At 32.9% G+C, this 21,455-nt stretch overlaps 2 protein-coding genes and 2 long non-coding RNA genes across 6 annotated transcripts; 1 reads left to right on the top strand and 3 right to left on the bottom strand.

Annotated features, from left to right (window-relative positions):
* Positions 1-663: 663 nt before the first annotated feature.
* Positions 664-2,173, bottom strand: LOC106295835. The gene is made up of 2 exons (XR_001261060.1): positions 1,738-2,173; positions 664-931 (listed from the first exon to the last, which is right to left on the bottom strand). It is a non-coding gene; the product is annotated as an uncharacterized LOC106295835 (long non-coding RNA).
* An 859-nt stretch (positions 2,174-3,032) lies between these two features.
* LOC106295832 (probable leucine-rich repeat receptor-like serine/threonine-protein kinase At3g14840) lies at positions 3,033-10,861 on the top strand. 2 transcript variants are annotated; one of them, XM_013731826.1, is made up of 23 exons: positions 3,033-3,262; positions 3,371-3,542; positions 4,970-5,041; positions 5,177-5,245; positions 5,335-5,406; positions 5,508-5,579; positions 5,665-5,736; positions 5,820-5,891; positions 6,007-6,078; positions 6,178-6,249; positions 6,345-6,416; positions 6,496-6,564; positions 6,654-6,719; positions 6,806-6,868; positions 6,992-7,033; positions 8,098-8,138; positions 8,225-8,598; positions 8,858-9,053; positions 9,151-9,312; positions 9,414-9,532; positions 9,609-10,057; positions 10,140-10,290; positions 10,381-10,861. In XM_013731826.1, the coding sequence occupies exons 1-23, from the start codon at positions 3,172-3,174 to the stop codon at positions 10,768-10,770; spliced, it is 3,030 nt and encodes a 1,009-aa protein (XP_013587280.1). In that variant the 5' UTR covers positions 3,033-3,171; the 3' UTR covers positions 10,771-10,861. The 2 variants fall into 2 exon arrangements, with proteins under 2 accessions (XP_013587280.1, XP_013587281.1); XM_013731827.1 differs by lacking the exon at positions 4,970-5,041.
* A 1,576-nt stretch (positions 10,862-12,437) lies between these two features.
* LOC106295833 lies at positions 12,438-13,950 on the bottom strand. Its single transcript, XM_013731828.1, has 2 exons — positions 13,332-13,950; positions 12,438-13,263 (listed from the first exon to the last, which is right to left on the bottom strand). The coding sequence occupies exons 1-2, from the start codon at positions 13,903-13,905 to the stop codon at positions 13,217-13,219; spliced, it is 621 nt and encodes a 206-aa protein (XP_013587282.1). The 5' UTR covers positions 13,906-13,950; the 3' UTR covers positions 12,438-13,216.
* A 4,679-nt stretch (positions 13,951-18,629) lies between these two features.
* On the bottom strand, positions 18,630-20,392 carry LOC106293438. Of its 2 annotated transcripts, XR_001260475.1 has the most exons (5): positions 20,083-20,392; positions 19,513-19,600; positions 19,204-19,266; positions 18,757-19,100; positions 18,630-18,662 (listed from the first exon to the last, which is right to left on the bottom strand). It is a non-coding gene; the product is annotated as an uncharacterized LOC106293438 (long non-coding RNA). The 2 variants fall into 2 exon arrangements; XR_001260474.1 differs by lacking the exon at positions 18,630-18,662 and having other exon boundaries at positions 18,669-19,100.
* Between the last annotated feature and the right edge of the window lie 1,063 nt (positions 20,393-21,455).

The following is a 21,455-nucleotide window of genomic DNA, read 5'->3' as shown; positions in this document are numbered from 1 at the left end:
TACTGCCTATAGCAAATACGATTTGATTCGACGTGATCTGAAGTACAATTCTAGGTTACTATTCAGAATAGGTTTGAAGCTGCTATCTTTCCTTTCTACTCATTTTGTTAGGTAATTGTCTTAGGGACACTCGAAAATCTAAAGGAAGTCTGGGAGAAATCTGTTTGTAACAAGCTTGATCTCCCGTTAACGAGGTTAATGGTGACTATCAGCGATGATGTGGTTGCTTGTTAAATGTTAACATTAGATCTTATCTGCTAAGTTTAAACTTATGTGCTATTTTAATAGTTGAACCACAACCAAAGTCAGCCATTTATATTTAGCTATTATACTTAACGGAGGTGATTGGTAGTTGCTGCAGGTGCTGTCCACAGCCCTATTTATTTTTACAGCACCAAATTCAGAGCAATCAAGCTTTAAATTTTTTTTTGAAACCACAGCTCTTAAAATAACCTACAGTTGTACAAGTGCTCTGCAGAGCCAAATATCCAAAGCAATTTTTTAGTGCTTTCCATAAAATTTTACAGCAATAAAATCTAAAGCCACAGCAAAAAGTCTACAGATTTTTTTCTACAGCAAAATTTTTAAAGCTACAGCCATTACCAATCGGACCCAACATCTACTAAATGACATAACACTAAAGGTATATGTTGGGGTCTCGAGAACACCAATAATACATTAAATTATCTGGAGAGAGCATTCAATTAGCTATGGAAAACACTTGGGGATACAGGTTTAAGGGGTAAAAACATTAAAGTAGACAAACACATCAACATTTATCTATGTTGGGTAGATCGGGTTTCATCGGTTGGCTGTCTCTTTCTCTTTCTTCTCTTTGGCCTCCTTCTCTTTTTGTTTCTTATATTCTCTAATACGAGCCAGGTCTTGTGGGGAGTGTGTACCTATCCTCAATCATGGAGATCACCTCAGCCTGAATGTACAGATAATCGAATTCATGAACAATTGTATGCATAAAACGTTACTATGAACTGTAGCGGTCACTAGTAGGCCTAGGCCTCTACCAATGCAGCCAGTAAGATAGTCCATCAGTTAGGTAACATCTAAGATAATTATTACCCGTAATGATCTAAATTCACAGTTATTATTTGTGTTAACGTTCAATCAGTAGCATCTAACCTACTAATACATCAAGACAAACAACAGTGGCTTTGGAAACATTAAGCAGGCAGGAAGTATATATGATGAGCGCTAATATTAAGCTTAGCAGCTATCTGTTCAAATAGTTAACAACATAAAGCTTAACAGTTACATGTTTAAATAGCGACTATTATAACTAACAGACTTAGACCGAAACCTCTACAGCATAACGCTTAGCAGTTAAGTGTTGAAATAGCGTCTACTATAACTAATAGACCTAAACCTCTAAAATTGCATCCCGTAAGAGAATCTAGCAGAGTTACTTGGAGTTACAAGAGAATCATTGGCAGTTACTATTCATGGTAACGTTCCCTCTGAAGCGTGAACCACAACTGATACAGCAGGTCAAACAAGGGTGGCGGTATAATATTAGTGTTAAATCCATAAAGTAACAATAATAAATGATCATAGCATTTACGTTTTGAAGTACCAACTACTAAGACTAATGTAGTTGTTATACTCGTAAATAACAGAAATTCTAGCAGTGGTAAAGTTAATATTAGTACCTTTTTTTTTTGCTAACAAGATTAATACTTACAACTACGAAATAGCAAATGAGTTATTGTCTTAGATACTAACCTTTGATTCCTCATCTAGCACTTTGACATGTGCTGGGTTTACACAGTATCTAACGACCACCGGGGTGTGTGGTTGATTCAGAATCATTGCAAGCCGGCTCTGACTCTAAGCACGCAGACAATGACGAACTTCCCAAAACTACTTGAGACTAATGGATTTTTGGCTTGTGATATGATCTTCTCAAACGTTGTGTTACGCAAAAAAAAAATCTACCTCATCCGGATCTTGAGCCTCATTTATGGATTTTGATTCTCTTGGATTTGTGGTATGTATTAACCTTTTCACATCGGGTTCTTCGCTTGCAGCACACATGCACTCCAGCAACCACAATTCTTCAATCTCGGCTACTTTGGTTCTCTGAAACAAAGAGGGAAATTAAAGAAGAAACTGTTTTGTTTATGACGAGAGAGAAATGGAAAGTTATGTATTCAAACACAACTAATAAATTAAAAAAAAAAGTAATTACTGCCTTTTTGTTTACTTTTGGCGTCTTTTTGAGAAGAAGTAAAGTATAACATGTGGCGTGTAGTATAAGGATTTAGCTTCTAGGCTCTGAGTCAGAGCCTCTGACACATTATCTACGAGTACAAGATAGAGTTGCTTTAGTCGTATAGGGTTGTTTTGGTATTAAAAATAAATAAACAATGTGTCGGGTATTCTACCAATTTTAAGATTTTCCGTGTGTATACAGTCTAAATGAACACCCCTAGTCAATGGTGACGGTGACGGTGACGGTGACGAGTAGACACACGGCCTATCAGGGAGGAAGTCACTTGAACATCACATGTAAGGGGTCAGCTGACCTTACCTAAATTATAAAATCTTATTATTAAATATATTTTGATGGAAAGTCATTAAGGGACAGTTATTATTAAATATAAAATCCAGTTTACAAAAAAAAAATTTGAAATGACTTTCTAAAATTGAAACAACTTTAATGAAAGGCCAGTTATCTTATAAGACATAAAAATATAGAAAAGTGAAATAATTTGGATGAAGGAGGTTAATTAAAAGAAAAGTGAAAACTGATTAAGACGTCTGCTGGAAATAAAAGAAATAATATCTGCCGACAAATAACATCTACAGAGCAAGACGATGAATTATTTTAGTGCATGGGGTCCTTCTGTTTTTCTGAATCTGGCCCAGTTTTGCTTATTTTTATATGCAAGTAGCTATCCTCTCCAATCAAATGATAATAATGTTGACTTACTTATTAAATGATCTCTCAAATGTCTTTGTGAGTAAGTGTTTCTTCGAGTCTTCTCAATTCGTCGTCACTCGTAAGTCTTTCTTCGAGTCTTCTCAATTCGTCGTCACTCGTCACATATATAAACTGATAAACCTTTCTTATACTACTCCACTCTCATCGCCTTTTCTCTTCTCCCACAAAAACAAATTAATAAACAGTGAAAGAAGAAGAAGAAGAAGAAGAAAATGTCGTTAACTCGACTTATCTTTATGTACGTACTCGTCTCCCTCATCCTCTTCGGCTTCGCTTCTTCTCAAAAGTTAGCCAGAGATGAAGGTATATATCTATATATGTATTTGTTAATGAGTGTGTACATAGTACGTTACGTACGTATGTATTAATTCGTCACTCGTCAGTTTATATTACTTTTCTGTGACGTCGCAGTGGACGTTTTAAGAGCCGCGGCGAAGGTGTTACAGCAAAAGATGTGGAATTTCAGTGTGGATCCATGCGACGTCGCTTCCGTAGGAGGGTGGAGAAATCCTAACGCTGGCAAGGGTTTCGAAGACGCAGTTACTTGTAACTGCTCCTCCACACTTTGTCACGTCACCAGCGTGTTCGTTCCCCTCTCTCTATGAATTATCCAAAAATTTGAATTACCTAAAACAAATTAATTATATATGATTATATTTTGGGCAAATCTCCAAAATAGCACCTTTATAAGTTTATATCACAAAAATAACACTCCAAAACTAAAATGACCAAAATAGCACCTTTCTAAGTTTATCCTTTGAAATTTTTAATTTTTTTATTTTTCAAAATTTGAAATCTTATCCCCAAAACCTCATTTCTCAACTCTAAACCCTAAACCTTAGACTCTAAACCCTAAACCTTAAACTCTAAACCCTAAACCCTAAACCCTAAACCCTAAATCCTAAACCCCACCCTTTAACTCTAAACCCTAAGTTTGTGACTTTTGATAAAACATTAAGTGCTATTTTTGTGATTTTTGACCTTGAGTGCTAGTTTGGGAACAAAAACTTGATTTAGTACTATTTTTGTCTTTTTCTCTTATATTTTTATCTAAACTTTTTTGAATTATTTAATATTTTCTTATGAATAACTTTTTGTTTTTTTAAAAAAAAGTTTTGTTCTTATAACTAAAATAATCTATCAAATAACTCGAATTAGAAGATATTTTATATGATTTTTTTATAAGAGAAAATCAAAACTGAATCGAATTTATTTTGGATCTGATGTATTTTGATGGAATGATTGGTTGGACTGTAAATACATGTTTTAGCTTTAATTTTTATCTACTACTTTTAAAATAATCAATCATAATTTAACTCAATTTTTAAAACTACAGCAAAAAAAAAAAAAAAAAAAAAAGGCTCTAAACCCTTTATTTAGTAAAGCAATATTGTTTTGTGCTATAGGAAAACTAGTATCTTGTTTTTCCTATTTCATTTTTACATCCACAGCCGATATATTAATAATTAAAAATTATACAGATTAACTTTTACTATACAAACTTTAAAGCTACAATCTAACCAATCATCCTTTATCCAGTTTCAAATCTTACTCAAACCAAACAAAAAAGTTTAGAAAATTCGAACGAGAATTTCATACTCAATGGTCTGTATATCATTATATCTAGAAAAAAAAGAGACGAATTAAAAAACCAAAATGAATAGAAAGCCGAATTCTACGCCCATTAAAAAAATTAAATTGAGTGGCTACACTCATTTTATTTTATAAAGTAGGTTAAATGTTAATTTTTTACTGGTTACAAAAAAAAGTAGGTTAAATAATGCCCTTGACAAAAAAGGTTTGCATGCATGAATGTAGTAGACAAGTTACAAAGCAGTCCTTGACCTGACCTTTTCTGATGCTTCCCTGAACCTATGAACTAATTAATTTTAGAGGGTTATTTAGCTTTCGTGCTGAATGGATTGCACCAAAAACACAATTAATGGGCCTATTCTTTCACTAACGGTATGTTGAAACCTCTTCTTCTTTTCCCTCTTAAATCCTGGACAGAGTTCTCAAGGCACAAAACCTTAACGGATCTCTTCCTAAAGAGTTTGCAGGACTTCCTTTTCTGCAGGAGATGTAAAACTAGCAAATTTATCCCTGGAACACTCTTTATTACAATACATCTGCAACACTCTTTATTACAATACATCTGCAACTACCGGGGCCTTTCATTAACTAACTGAACTGTCACTCTTTTTTTTCTCTTTGCAGTGAACTGTCTAGAAACTTTCTCAACGGTTCCATTCCTCCGGAATGGGGAGCTTTGCCACTTGTGAACATGTATGTATATATATGCGTTATCTCTCTTCAGACACACTTTACTCTGTGTATGAATCTGTAGATTGATTTGTTGGATGATGAGAATGCAGTTCAGTACTTGGAAACCGGATAAGTGGTTCAATCCCAAAAGAGATTGGAAACATTACAACCCTTATTAGCCTGTGAGTACACTTCCTTGGTCCATATCTCTCTACAAATCTAAAATTTTCGGATAATTCATACTTTGGTGATAATATCTTGATTCAGCTTTTTTTTTGTTTAGTATCTTGGAACTTAACCAGATTTCAGGGAAATTACCTCAAGAACTCGGGAATCTACCAAACATTCAAAGAATGTAAGGATCATTGTCCAAGTTCTTTCAAAATCTACACAACATTCAAATAATTTACTAGTGTTAAGTCTTTGTTTATCTTTTGTAGCTTTCTTAGCTCGAACTATTTGAGTGGAGACATCCCAAGTACATTCTCCAGACTTACAACACTGATTGATTTGTAAGTATTCCTCAGATTTTCTTCTATTCTGTAATGCATATTTTGTTGTAGATTCTGACTATATATATTATTTTGATTTGTAGACGTATAAGTGACAACCAATTCACCGGTACTATACCAGATTTCATCCAGAACTGGACAAACCTTGAAAAATTGTATGCAATTTTTTGATTAAGCTTAATCAGATGAATAAATTTAACATTCTTAAGAAAAAAAAAAGGTATTGGTGACTTATAAAGGAATGGAATGTTGTTTTGTTGCATGCTACAGAGTTATTCAAGCAAGTGGTTTAGTCGGACCGATTCCTAATACCATTAGTACTCTCAAAAAGTTAACAAACTTGTAAGTACACCAGCTTTGTGTATGAGATTCCTTGTTGTCAGCATTAGTGGATTCATTATCAATGATAATTATTGTTTCTTTTCCAAACTTTTTTTGTAGGAGAATCAGTGAATTGAGCGGACCAGGATCTCCATTTCCGCCACTACAAAACATGACAACGATAAAGACATTGTGAGTTTGAGTCTAAGACTAAACAAAATTAGTAATAGTTTTCTTTCCACCTTTGTTGAGCTTAACTTCTACTATCACTCGCTGTTTGTTTACAGGATTCTTAGGAACTGCAATCTTACAGGAGAGTTACCTGCGTATCTTGGACCGATCACATCTTTAAGACTCTTGTAAGTAAACTCTTTTCTTCTTTGACCAGCGTAAAATATGAAAAAGAATCCAAGCTGACATTGTAGACTCCTTTTGCAGAGATCTTAGTTTTAACAAACTAAGTGGACCAATTCCGGTAACATATAGCGCTCTTTCACGAGTTAACATGTATAATTCTCTGCTCTTTTCTTGTGTTGTTAAAACCTATCAACTGGATAAGAGTTAAATGCATTGAACCTTGTTTTCTAATCTTCCAGATATTTTACAAGTAACATGTTAAATGGGGAAGTTCCAAGTTGGATGGTAGACAAAGGAGCCAAGATGTGAGTTTTTCAACGATATATATATATACAACACAACTCTTTGTAGTGATACACCCCAATAACATTTTCTTTGGTGTATATTGCAGTGATCTAATTTATAATAACTTTACCAATGATCCAAGAACTGCAGAATGTCAGAAGAATGATGTGTAAGAATAATAAAAATTATAAAAAAAAACAGTTCTAAAAAAAAGAATAATAAAATTCAAACATTTTGTGCCTTGAAGAAACACACAATAAATCTTACAGTTTCCTGGTTCTTTAATTCACAGGAATATGTTTTCAAGCACAAATCCTTTGGTGGCAAATAACTAGTAAGTCCTTTTTTCTTCTCATAAATTTTAAAATCTTATCTCTAAATTCATCTCCAACCCAACAATAAAACTTTACTTTAGTATGATTTTCACATAAAAACCGTTTCAGCCAACACTAAAAATCACACTATTTTAGTGCAACAATTTAATAGCACACCAAATCTAGTGTGATACTAATCATCACACAAAACACAATTTACTTATGTTTATTTATATACAAATGAATAAAATTTTATATATATGCATATGTAATAATAAATAAATATTTATAGTAAAATAAAATATATGTATTGAACTAATTTATTTAAAGCTATTATTTAAATAATATTTTATTTTGACTAGTAAATATTATTTTATTTTAATATATTTTTACGGATGTGTTTTATGTAATATAATTATATAATAATAATTACTTATATTTTAAATATTAAATAATAATAAAAATTGTAATATAATAAATGAAATACCCTAGAATAACACTATATTTTTTTATCACAAATATAACACACAAAGGTCAATATGACCAAAATATGTTTCATTAAAGAGGTAAAAGACACTTATACTCCTATGATTAACTAATCTAGACTTATAATTTATATTTAAATAATGGGATTGGAGGGGGGATGGGGTTTAGTATTTTAGAATAAAATTTAAATGGTTTAGGATTTTAAAATAAAATTTAAATTTAAAATAATAATTTTAAAAATAGTTTCAAATAGAATTTTCGGATTTTAGAATAAAAATCAAAAAATAAAAAGTTTTCAATTGAATTTTTTTTTACCAAACACTTTTTTATTATTATTATTATTTAAATATTTATCTTTATTTATATATCTATAGAGTAAAAATATAAATGCCATTACCTCTTTAATGAAACATATTTTGATCATTTTTATTTTTGTTTGTTTTTGGGTCAAACAAACTATTTTTAGTCTTTTGAGAGATTTACCTTTATAATAATATAAATAAAAGTAGTTAGTGTGAAGTTTAGTGTCGTGGCTAGAGAAGAATATTCACTAAGTAAGCTAGCATTACTGATATTATGTTGTAATGTTTTGCTACAGCTCAGACGTTTCTTGTCTGAGTAGCTATACATGTCCCAAAAGTAAGTATTTGAAACTATATATACTTTACAGAAAAACCTCGCACCGTTTCTGATTTATGTTTTTGTTATTAATAATTGTTTCTCAGCTTTCTATGGCCTTCATATAAACTGTGGTGGTACTGAACTTACAATCAATGGGACTAAGTATGATGCTGATACATCGGATAGAGCAATCTTCTACGACAGTAGAAACGGTTGGGTTTCTAGCAACACCGGGAGATTCTTGGATGATGAGCGGTCTCCCAAAGGAGTAACCTTATTGGAAAATACGTCAGAGCTTAAGATAGCAGATCCTAGTCTTTATACACATGCCCGTCTCTCTGCCCTTTCCCTCACTTACTACGCTTTTTGTCTTGGACAAGGAAACTATACTGTTAATCTTCACTTCTCTGAAATTATGTTCAGTGGCTACCAAACATATAGCAGTTTGGGGAGACGGTTCTTTGACATATACGTTCAGGTAATTTACTTACACCTCTAAAATCTTTTGAAAAACATCCTGTTGTGAACAAACTTGAATCAAGCACAAAAAAACAAAAACACTTAGAGAGTAAACACAATTGAGATAACTAATTTACAGCACGTTAGACCGTATTTATACTACCTCAAAACTTCGTCAGGCCCAAATGTAATATTTTAGTGATGCGTGAGATTTAAGCCACTTCTAGAATCAACAAATTATATTGCTTAAATTGGTTTTCATGTGTGATAATGTGAAGGGAAAACTTGTGGCTAAGGGTTTCAATATAGTAGATAAGGCAAACGGTGCTGGAAGAGCTGTGGTTAAGAGTTTCCCAGTCAGGATTACAGATGGGAAACTTGAAATAAGATTGTTTTGGGCTGGTAAAGGCACTCAAGCTACTCCTGTAAGAGGTGTATATGGTGCTCTCATATCAGCTGTATCTGTAGATCCAAGTAAACTTTTCTAAACCTGGAACTATCTCACAGAGATTTCACATTTATTTGAGTGTTTATTCTTGCTTTGTTTGTTGTCTCTTGAATATTTTTGTAGAATTCATTCCACCCAAGGAAGCTGGCACTGGAAGTGGTGGTGGAAGCTCTATTGGCATATTGATTGGTGCGGTAGTTGCGTTAACGGTGTTTCTTGTGTTTTTAATCGGCTGTATCTTATGGTGGAGAGGTTGCTTAAGACCCAAGAGTCAAATGGAAAAAGGTACGATTCTAAAGTTAATTGATTTTGAGTTAAAAATATACTAGATTTTGATTCGCACTTTGAAAACGCGAAACTTTTAAAAAAAATTTCTTCATCTTCAGATTTCAAGAACTTGGATTTTCAGATAAGTTCCTTTTCGTTAAGGCAAATCAAAGTTGCCACAGACAACTTTGATCGCGCAAACAAGATTGGAGAAGGTGGCTTCGGTCCTGTACACAAGGTCTGCATCATAATGTAATTGACGTTGTTAGGAGAAAAAGATAGATAATAAATGTTTGTACATTGTATGAATCCAGGGAACGTTGAATGATGGAACAGTAATAGCGGTGAAGCAACTATCATCAAAATCAAAACAAGGGAACCGAGAGTTCTTGAACGAGATTGGTATGATTTCTGCTCTACAACATCCACATTTGGTTAAACTGTATGGATGTTGCGTGGAGGGTGACCACCTCTTGCTAGTCTACGAGTACTTAGAGAACAACAGTCTCGCTAGAGCACTTTTCGGTCCTCAAGAGACTCAAATACGACTAGATTGGCCAAATAGGCAGAAGATTTGCGTTGGAATAGCTAGAGGTCTAGCTTATCTTCATGAGGAATCAAGACTCAAGATTGTACACAGAGACATCAAAGCGACTAATGTCTTGCTGGATAAGGAACTCAACGCAAAGATTTCGGATTTTGGTCTTGCTAAGCTTGATGAAGAAGAAAACACACACATTAGTACACGAATCGCTGGAACATAGTGAGTTAATCAATCAATCACAAACAAGAAGTTCGGTTCTGTTTAGATTTCTTATTAACCAAAAAAAAACTTGTTTATGTAGCGGATACATGGCTCCAGAATATGCCATGAGAGGTCATTTGACAGATAAAGCAGATGTCTACAGCTTCGGCGTCGTTGCTTTAGAAATCGTTCACGGAAGAAGCAACACCATCACACGTTCCACAGTTGATACCTTCAACCTTCTTGACTGGGTAAGTTTTATCTTTTAAACTCTAAACCCTAAACTTTAAACATGTTTCTAAACAAAAATGATGACTCTGAATCTCAATATATTTCCAAAGGTACACGTTTTAAGGGAGCAAAACAAACTGATAGAAGTAGTAGACCCGAGGCTTGGAACAGATTACAACAGAGAAGAAGCAATGACCATGATCCAGATCGGGATCCTCTGCACCAGTCAAGTTCCGTCGGAAAGGCCGTCGATGTCAACAGTGGTGAGCATGCTCGAAGGAGGTTCCACGGTGGATGTTGAGAAGCTTCTTGAGGCTTCGTTAAGCAGAGGAAGCGAGAAAGACGAAGAGAGCATGAGAGCGATGAAGAAGCATTACACGATGTCGGATCAGACTTTTAGCACCGACGGACCTTTCACATCTTCTTCTACGTCTACGGCCAACGCTAGCGATCTTTACCCTCTTAAGCTTGATGCTGCTTACTGGAACTCTAGAGTTTAGTTATGAATTATGTTTTTGCAAAACAAAATATAATGCGTCCTGGTTATACGTATCCCATATATATTACTACCGGACCGGAGCATTACGAAATGTTTTCGTAGTCATGTGTTATCACGAAGACAATTTTAGAATTTTTAGAAAAATAAATTGGTTCTTATAAATAGATATTATACTTTTATTAAACTAAATATCAAATTAATTAGTAGTGTACAAAAAAATATTCATTATTTTTTTAAATAAAAACTATGAAATAACCTAATATGACTAATATATATGACAATTAATGATTATGAATAATATATGTACCAAGAGCGCAAAATACAAAGGCGGATAGCCTAGCACGCAGTGTCAGGATTCAGCCGTCTTTCGTCGTTCACATGGATCGATATCTTCCGGTTTGGTTTACAGAGTCAGTATAAGTCTGTAAAGTTGATGACAAAAAAAAAAAGAATAATACATATTTGATAATAATTTTTGTATCCTCTCTTTTTGTTTAATTTTATATTATTAAAAGAAATTAAACAATCACATTAAACATATAATAAAAAAATTATATTTTTTCTTATATGTTATATTTTGAATTTTTTAAAACAACTATAAATGACTAAAAATGGTAAAAGTCCCACTTTGAAAAAATTTGTGATCAATAGTTTAACTTTTTTTTGTTCAAGCAAAATACAAGTGATCATAAGCCGTACGAATATGAAGTTTCATTAATAAATATTCATATTACATATATATATATACATATTAATATCATTTAAATTAAATTATATACAATATAAAAATATATAAATATGTTAATTTCAAAAAAAAAATTCGTCGGAATTTCGTCAGAGTTTCCGACGACTTTCTGACGAATACCGAGAAACCACATTCTGACGAACTTCCGACGACACTCCGATAACATATTTCGAGAACAGAATTCATCGGAAACACTATATTCCGACGAATTAAGTCATCAGAATATACTGACGAATTAGAGTCGTCGGAATATAGCGACAAGCAGGTTTGTCAGAATATTCCGACGACACAAATTCGTCAGTATATTCTGACGACTTGTACTCGTCGGTATATTCCGACGACTATGATTCGTCAGTATATTTCGATGAACCTGTTTGTCGGTATATTCTGACGACTCAGATTCGTCAGAATATACCATTTTAAATATGAATAAATTTTACAGTTATAAATATTTTTTTTTATATTAAAAAATAATAAATACACAAAATCTGAAATTTAAAACTAATAATATTATAGAATTTAAATTCATACAAACTTAAATAGGAAAAAAAAACATTCATCAAGTTTTAAAATTCATAAAAAACTAAGAACCCGAAGGCAACAAACGATCTAGCTTTTCCAATATCTCGGCGTTGGTCTTTTTTTGGGATTCCAGCTGAGCAAGGATAGTGGCATTCTCAGAAAGGATAGTGGCGTTCTGATCCTCCAATGCCACAATCCGTTCATCTTTGTTCTGTAGCTGCTCCAGAATCATGGGATCGGTATACGGAACTTGCGAAGAAGACGCCGGATACGAAGAAGCACGGCGGCCAACCCAACTAAACGTCATCCTTTCCTTTTAGGAACCGCCTACAAAAATATTTAAAGTTAGTAAACTACATTATAAAATAAATATATTAATGTTGTCAAAAAAAAAAATATTAATAAAAAATTACCTTTTCGACCATCTCATTTATTTGCAATCGGAACATGTTGGTTGAAACTCCCGTAGAATCGCCGTCATCAGAGAGAGGCTGAGAAGATAGAAGAGCTTTTTTTTTAGTTTCCACCAAGTCAACGACGGATCTGGTCATGGCGTCCTGAATTTGACTTGTCTTCTTGTTAGTGTGAGCCTCCTTAATAAGTTGAAGACGATCAACAGGATTACCGTCATTTGCTTCAATCTAAAAAACAGTCATTAGCCAAAGAATATATAAAAATATTTATTTAAATAAATATAAAGATAAAAAAAAATAGAACTTACAAGTTGATCCTCCTTAGAAGACATAGAGCAAGCACCGAGGTTGTGCACATACATACCTTTCCCGCCACGATCGCTCTTCCGGTTCTTGGAGTTCTTAAGAGACGTCGCTGCAGTGTCGTCCTTCTCCCAATGGACTATCAACTGCTCCCACACCGTCCCGTTGATGTACCGTGGCCTCTTGTTCTTCTGCCATACTGTCTTCCAAGCGTTGATCTGCTTCGTATAAGAGTCCATGGCCTTTTCGTTGAATTTCTGACGGACTGTTTCCGTGAGACCGGACTCCCAAGTGAACTCTTGCTACAAAACACACATAATTTAATTAGTAGATATATATAAAAAAAATTGAAAACAGCTTTAAAAAAAACTGAAGAGTTACCGCAAACTGACGAAACCACAACTCCCGGTCCTCGCCAGGAATCACACTCTACTTCGAATATCCGGTATGGAGCATGTAATACATCATATTGTTGATGCTCCTGCTAATGCCATTGCTCGAATTGTCGAACCTTTAAAAAAATGCATGTTAGAAAGTTAGTTAATGGAAAAACACTACAAATAAAATAAAAATACTAACCAAGTTGTATGTCCCGGTCGTGGGTTGGGTTGGAGAACCGGGAGATGCTCTCGATCTGGTTGTTGAACCAATTGTTGAACTGACATGACCCACGGATCCTCCTGAGCAGCTGGAGCGGGAACATATGGAGCGGGAGCGGGAACATATGCGGGAACCGAGTTTTGTTCGTGAGATGATCCCGATGGACGGGAACTGCTCGCCGAACTACCTCGGCTGCCACGGGGTGCAGAACGACGGGATGCGGAATGGCGTGCTTCCTCGGACCATGACGGGAACTGCTCGCCGAACTACTACCATATTCATAACCAGTTTCCCCATGAAGATACCAAACTTTATAATTACGTGAAAATCCTCTCATATACAAATGAGTCCAAACAACAAATTCTCTTATAATCCTATTATTATTGCAAATAGAGCAGAGACATCTTAACATACCGGTTTTTGCAACCGGTTGCTGTTCAACAAGCTTCATGAATTCTCCAATCCCTTGAACGTATTCTTCCGTAAGTAAATTGGTGTTGGGATCCATATGAAGTTTATCCATCCACGAACGATAATAAACTCCTGAAGACATGATTTTCTCGGAATTGTTGTGATTAGAGAGAGTGAAGAGAGAATGAGGAGTGAATGAGTTGAATGAGGAGAGGTTGTATTTATAGGAAATTGCTTACGGCAGTCCGACGACATTCCGACGGAATTCCGGCAACCTTAACAGTCATATCCGTCGAAATTCCGTCGGTATTTTTCTATCTCAACGGCTATAAAACGGTCATATGTATTTGTCGGCAACAGTCAAAAGATTCGTCAGAAATTCGTCGGTATATACCGACGAACTTCCGACGACAGCGACGGTTATATTTTTGATCGCAATGTCGTCGGAAAGTCGTCGGTATATACCGACGAATTTCCGACGAACGTAACGGTTATATATTTAATCGGAATGTCGTCGGAATTGCGTCGGTATTGGTCGGAAAGTCGTCGGTATATTCCGACGAAGTAGTATTTTTTGTTTTCGTCAAAATGCCGTCGAAAAATCGTCAAATGTGTCCGACGACTTTGTTGTCCGTCGGAACGTCCGTCGGAATATAGCGTGTTTTCTTGTAGTGAAATGATCATAAATCGTATGAATATAAAATCTCATTGATAGATATTCATATTATATATATATATATATATATATATTATATACTATATGCAAATAAATAAATATGTTAATTTAAAATTTTGCAGTGAAAAATTATTGAGATCTTAGTATTTAATTTTGAAATTTGTATTAAAAAATCTCACATTAAAAGTTTTGTGATTCACGGTTTAAATTTTTGATACAAAAAATATACAAATGTTAATAAAATCATATGAATAGGAAGTGTCAATAATAAATATTTATATTAAAATATACTATATATATATATCTATGTCAATACCACTAAAAATTAATTATATATTTCATTCAGATTAAATAATTTAGTCTTGATTTTTATTCATAAAAATATTTTAATGAAAAATCATGACAAGTTTTCAATCACCTCCTTTTGAGTTTGTTTGAAGAATGAGAGATTTGATCATTTGTCTAATATTTGTTTCTCCTTAATACTTTATATAGCTATTATAATTGTAAGAATGAGAGATTTGAGCTATTTATTATAAATTTTCTGGTTTATCATTTAATAAATCAAACAGTTCTTAGTTTATATATATTAGAATGGTAAAATATTATATATTTTTTATCGGTATACTCTTAAGTAACTAAACCTCAAAAGTGTAGGTTAATAAAATAAGTAATTTATTTTGTTGTTCTAGAATTATATGATTTTTAGACCGAGCTGGTGAATATATACTAGACAAACATTTATATTTCGAGTCTGCACTTATATTCTATAACAGCTTGATATATTAGATTTGAACACTAATCCGTGAATAGAGTTTGCCGGTGATTTTATTCAAAAATTTGATTTTTAGATATGTATCTGGATTGGAACTAATTTTTACAAATTCCATTTTTTTTTAAATTGACACTAATGTAATTCACCGAATTCATAGAAGAAATTAAAAAAAAAAAAAAAAAAAAACTCTTATCAATGAAACATAAACGAAAACAAAAGCATAATTTTATAGAGATAAAAATGATATCACTTATGTAGAGTCAATAGTAAGCAAATCGAGAGCAGTAAACCTAATCATCTTTCGTCATTTTTCAATCAATGTTGCATATTTAGTTTTTGTAATTTGTGTCAGCCACAAAACTTAATTTCTTTTTGTGCATACGAAGTCATATAATAGTTAAAATGAGTGTAGTAAGTTAACTCTTCGACAACGATAATACATTTAGGAAACCAACATTTGTATTTGTCATTTTATAATCGATAAAGATTGCAGTGTTGCAAAATGTTAAAACTGTTTAATAAACAAACATTAGTATAAAAAATTCATTTCGTGCATGCGTGCGGATTATCGTCTAGTTTTATATACAGGATAGTCACATATTGTTTCTTAGGTTGACTCCTTTTAAAAATGTTTCATGTCCGATCTATTACCAATGGTTTGGTGATCGATTCGCTGAACCGTTTTGAATAGAACATGTGTTTGTTTTAAAAAAAACATGATAAGAGATATATTTTTTGCTTAAGATAATCCAAAGAACTTAAAACAGTTTACATGAAGTGATACGAGTTAGAGAAATTATTGTTCTTCTGTTAGAGCATCTCCAACGATATTTATATATTTATATCACCAACCCATCGTTATTTTCTGTTAGAGAACCTCCTGCTCTTCGAGAAAAAATCTATCAATCCGGCCCCCACTATGTCCCAAGCTATCGCATCGGCCAAAGAATGGGAACTAGCGCAGACCCTAGTACCTCCACCTAGGACGATACCTACCACACCGACATGCCTTTTTACAAGCCCTCCAACCGACACGATATTATGTTTCACCGATGCCTCTTGGATTAAGAACATAAAGCATGCAGGAATCGCCTGGATCCTCACTGATCAAACAAAGAAGGAACTCAATCGAGGAAACTGCTTTAAAGACCGCATCTCTTCACCGCTTTTAGCTGAGAGTTTGGCGATTAGAGCCGCAATGCTCCATGCATTTTCTCTCAGATTTACCAACATCTGTATACACTCAGATTCTCAAGAGCTCATTCGAGCAATCAATGGAAAGCGACGATCAACGGAGCTCTTCGGAGTTCTGCCGGACATCGATCCCTTGTCTCTATCCTTTTCCTTCTGTCGTATCACTTTCATTTCCTGGCTTAATAATGGGCCTGCTGATGTCTAGCTAAATCTGCTCTTTTCTTTGGACATGTTGGGCCTAGTCTGTAAGAATTTTTATGCATTAATATAATCAGTTGCACAAAAAAAAGTGAAATGGTTCAAATCCATTTCTATTTTTTTATAATAGAGATCTCTATTTTTTCTTCTATTTATAAAGAAAAAAAAATATCATTCTTCTATTTTTATACAACATTTAGAAATTGGTATTTTAGAAAAAATACATTAGAGCATATTTCATTTTTATTATAAAGTTTTTCTATTTTAGAAGTGAAAATAAAAAAATACATTGAAGATTATCTTAGCATCTTTTTTCTGCTCCCCTTGCATTGGATGTATGATTGGACTTTTACTTTTCAGAAAATAACCTCATTTTAAGCTACGATATGCAATAAATTATAATATTACTAGGGTAAAATCTGTCCTACGGGCGGGTAAACAAATAAAAAAACTGTTAAAATAAATTAATTGGTAAAATTTATTTAAAATATTTAGTTTACTCTATATTGAAAGTTAAGTTATATTGACTATTTTGTTACTCTATTTATGCATTTTATACTTTTGTTTTTTAATTCATTGAGGCTTTTAGTTTCTCTTATAGATTTTCTTTTAAACATATTTATTTAGATATTACGAAAATAGTAATCGATTCACAATAGTTTTTTAATTAGCTAGATATTACCAAAATATAATACTGATTGTTATTATTTAAAAATATACACATTTATTTGAATTATTCATCAAATAAACATATTATCCTAACTGTTTTTTAATTATATATATATTATTGTCTAGTTCTCAGAATATAATTAGTTCGGCCGAGAGGTATGAATATTTGTAATATCTAGCTAATTCTATATACTGATTTATTTTATTTAAAATAATATTTGTATTCGTTGAATTTAACGTTTACATTTTTTAGTTTGTTTGTTTATTATGTGTCAATTGTTATTTTATTTATTTATTGTATCCTATCTTTCTTTTGGAACTGTTTAGGTGAAAAGATTTACCTTGTCTTCAATAGATTGATCTTTTATAATTCTTATTTTATTTTATATTACTCTAAATGTGATCCAAGTCGAGTTGTTTTATATAATGTCTCTTGTTCGAATTGTGTAAGTAGATATTTTTTATTTTCAATGAGTATTGGAATTATTCGAATCATTCTTAAGTTTTGTTTTATTTTTTCACTTTTATTTGGTACAACAATTATAGATATTTTGTCGATTCCATGGAAACAAACTGTTTCATTTGTTTGTAATAATAATGTGTTCCACATCTATTTTCAAATCATATATTTATTTCTCAATTATTTTATTTAATGAAAGTGTTACTGTTTTAGTTTGTTTTTAATGTTCATTCTACTTTGATTTTGATAGTAATTAGAATGTTTTTTTTTAACTTTGGTCGGCTGAGTTTAACACATACAACGTAGATTATTTTTCTCTTATATGTTTATTTTAAATTCACTATTTTTTGGTACATTTTTGTATAATTCTTTTTTTAGACAATGCAGACAAATAATAATAGTCATTTTATTATAATAAAAATTATTTTAAGTTAGGTGGGTAGCATGATAACCTAATATCAATAGTTACTATTTAGGAATATAGATATTTATTTGAATTTTGTATAAGTTATTACATTTGGACACCAAATAAACCATGTTATATGAATAACTATTTATAATTTTTGATATGTGTTATTGATTAATTTTCCGAATATGAATTTACATTGACTTCTTACAGTGACAATTACAATCGTCTTTCATCGTTCACATGGATGTAGAGCTTCCTTCCTGGTTTTAGCCAGTTTGAATCTGTATATCGATAAGAAAAAAAACTATATTTTATTATTGAATGACTTTGAATTTGTTACAATTTATTTATTTAATAATTAATTTCTGTATATTATAAATACATTTTTCTCTATGTGATTCCTTTTTTTTAAGTTAACTTTATATGTTTACCGTTTTTCCTAAATTTTTCTTCTGCTATAATTGTTATTTTTTTTTCTATTTAGAGTTCTTTGTTGGTGTAATACTGATGTGCTTTTACTGTAAAATAATATTGCATTATATTATAATTCCCGAAAGAAAGATACATAAAAATTATTAAATAAGAGGAAGGTGAATGTATGGTCCTTATCACATTATTGCATGATTTAGGTATATCCGACTGAAGTCATTGAATCTGCTAATGGATTATTTGCAGCATCAAAAAAAGGGAAGGCTACCACAGGAAGAGGTGAAAGACTTCACTTGTCCCTTGCTGATATGAGCCTCTCGATTATAAGGTCACCTTCTCAATTATCTAAGGAAGATTTTGGAAGCTAAATGCACTAAAAGTTTGCCTAGTGAAAAAGGCAATCACAAAAAGGCCAAGTAGTGAGATGTCGTGTCACCAAGAACCGTAATCCAAGCATTCTTAGCCATCTCATGTCACATGGATGTTTCACCATCAACATAGCAAGCAGTGATGAGATGCTTCTTAAGCTAAGGGAGTCACAAAGTGGAAGCAGAGGTTACAATCAGAAAAATAAAAACGAATGTTATGCCAAGGGAATCAAAGTCTAGTGTTTTGAGGATAGTATTGTACCTTAATGCACATGTCTTTGATACATCAGCATGAAAACTTAGAGGTGATAATGAAAACATCAACCTGTTCACAATTCTGAGAAAATAAGATTTTGAGGGATGGTAAAGTTTGAAGTTAGGGAGTGACATCAAATTTGATTATTTAGACACTGATGCTCGAAACTTATTTCTAAAAAGAGCACATATTATGAAATAGGAGGGATCCTGCTACTCCACTCTTAAGAATGTTTTATGAGATGACTCCTGATTACTGACTCTTGACAGGGAGATATGGAATGAGTAGTTCGTGTAGAATAAGGTTTTGACTCACCGACTGGTCCATGTATGACAGTGTGCCCACCAGGTGCTTGACCTTTGGAGAGAACAATACCGATATTCAGTTGAACTGTTGTCATCACCTTAATAAGCATAAACCAAAAATATTAAACCAAAAATATTAATAAATGATCATCTTTAACATCATAACCATTGTAAAAGCTTTATCCTTTCAGGGAAAGGAGCATTATCTCCGTCATTTTCATGTGCAGCCGCCTCTCACGACTGCTTCAGTTAGTTTGCTGTTACTCTTCCTTTGTTACTTTGGTTGTAACTTGTAGGTTGAGTTAGTAACACGGCCACGTCTAAGCTCCGCATATCTCAAACTCTATGCAATCAAGACATGATAGCAAGAGTCCGGTCATTATAGTCCGCCGCAAACGATGGTCTGAGATAGAAACGGAGATCGATTGTCTGACGAGAGTTTCGATTGGGGAGACTAGGGTTCGCCAGTTTGGTTGCGGTGAAGAGTAAAAATTATGGATGAGGGAGAGAAATAAGTTTTACAGAAAATTCTAGTGTTTTTAGGAGTTGTGATGATGAGTTTTACGGGAAGAAAGTTTACCTTTTTATAGCTCAAGTTCCACCGCCTTGATGAGTTAAGATGCATTGAATGAATTATCGTGGATGGAGTGAGGCTAAGGAGTTAAGAAGGTCGCCAATGGCATCGCATCAATGCATTCTGTAACGGTTGCCTCCAGAATCTACACCGTCGGTTGCCCTGATTACAGAGAGAAGAAGACGACGCTATGAAACCTATGAATCTGTAACCGACCATTGTTGAGGGATGAGAGCTTAAGAAGAGGACGATGTATGAACCCTATTAATCTGAAGCAGCCATTGTTGCAGAAGGAGAGCTTGACAACTGGGTTAGGTTTTTATTACTTTTCGTAGCCTAATAAACATTTATCAAGACCAACAATAAAAATGCGAGAAAGATAATTTAAAGCCCAAAAAGTAAACTCGTTCTGATCCAATAACGAAGACTGTTGAAAGCAACAATTAACCGAGATTAGTGAAGCACTGTGTTTCGAAGAGGTGAGACACGTGTCATGACAGGAGCCTTCGACTTAATGACGTGGCGATGATGTGGAAACATATGAGAGAGTCAAACAATACTTTATATATATATATATATATATATAAATATAGATAGATAATCACTCTTATTTATAGAACGCTTACACATAAAAAGCGCTATCCATATTAGAATAATTAGGGATGTTAAAAAAAAGGATTAAAATTAGGATATCAATCCACTATAGGTATCATTCAATACGATAATCAATAAATTAATTTTGGGAATATTCAAAATACTTATTTAATATCTAACTAGTGACCAACAAAATAAAAATTCTTTAATATAAAATAAATTTGTTTTTCAAGAAATTTGATGCAGAATAATCATTCTTTGTTATTTTAAATTTTTTATTCATGTCTATTTTTTTATTTGTTCCTAATATTCATATGATGATTACCGATTAAATTCATAGTATATGCAATTATCACATAATTGTTTTTACTCTAACCTTAATCACATGAAATCAATATCATTTTTGGACAGTGAACCGACTACTTCAAACCAGTGTTCGAAAATACGCCAAACACGGCCGTCTATACGCCCATACACGGCTTATAATACGTTACTAGGTGATAACCCACGCCCTGCGCGTTTAATAGCCTTAGGCCAAACATAAAATAGAAACCTTTTAAAAAAAAAATTATTGAATTTCTTTAAACTGAAGCAAAAAAAAAGTTGTGGTATTAAAAGAAAAAATAGGCATTTAAGTGTAAATTAGGTTTTGTTGTAAAAAAGTTAAGCACCATCAAGTTTTGGAAAAATATATTGTCTTTTTGTATTTAAAATTGGTTTTGTTAATCATGGATCTTTTTTATTATTAATTCGTGTAAATTAGGTTTTGTTGTAAAAAAGTTAAG

Source organism: Brassica oleracea, chromosome C5 (genome assembly GCF_000695525.1).
Source record: "Brassica oleracea var. oleracea cultivar TO1000 chromosome C5, BOL, whole genome shotgun sequence".
Classification (NCBI taxonomy): domain Eukaryota; kingdom Viridiplantae; phylum Streptophyta; class Magnoliopsida; order Brassicales; family Brassicaceae; genus Brassica; species Brassica oleracea.
Note: the sequence above shows the minus strand (reverse complement) of the source record. Positions and strands in the feature narration are given on the sequence as shown.

Coding starts and splice junctions, on each gene's coding strand:
- LOC106295832 (XM_013731826.1), top strand. CDS start 3,172: ATGTCGTTAACTCGACTTATCTTTATGTACGTACTCGTCTCCCTCATC. Junction 5,892..6,006: donor TGGACAAACCTTGAAAAATT/GTATGCAATTTT, acceptor TGCATGCTACAG/AGTTATTCAAGCAAGTGGTT. Junction 7,034..8,097: donor CCTTTGGTGGCAAATAACTA/GTAAGTCCTTTT, acceptor GTTTTGCTACAG/CTCAGACGTTTCTTGTCTGA.
- LOC106295833 (XM_013731828.1), bottom strand. CDS start 13,905: ATGTCTTCAGGAGTTTATTATCGTTCGTGGATGGATAAACTTCATATG. Junction 13,264..13,331: donor CGACCGGGACATACAACTTG/GTTAGTATTTTT, acceptor ATTTTTTTAAAG/GTTCGACAATTCGAGCAATG.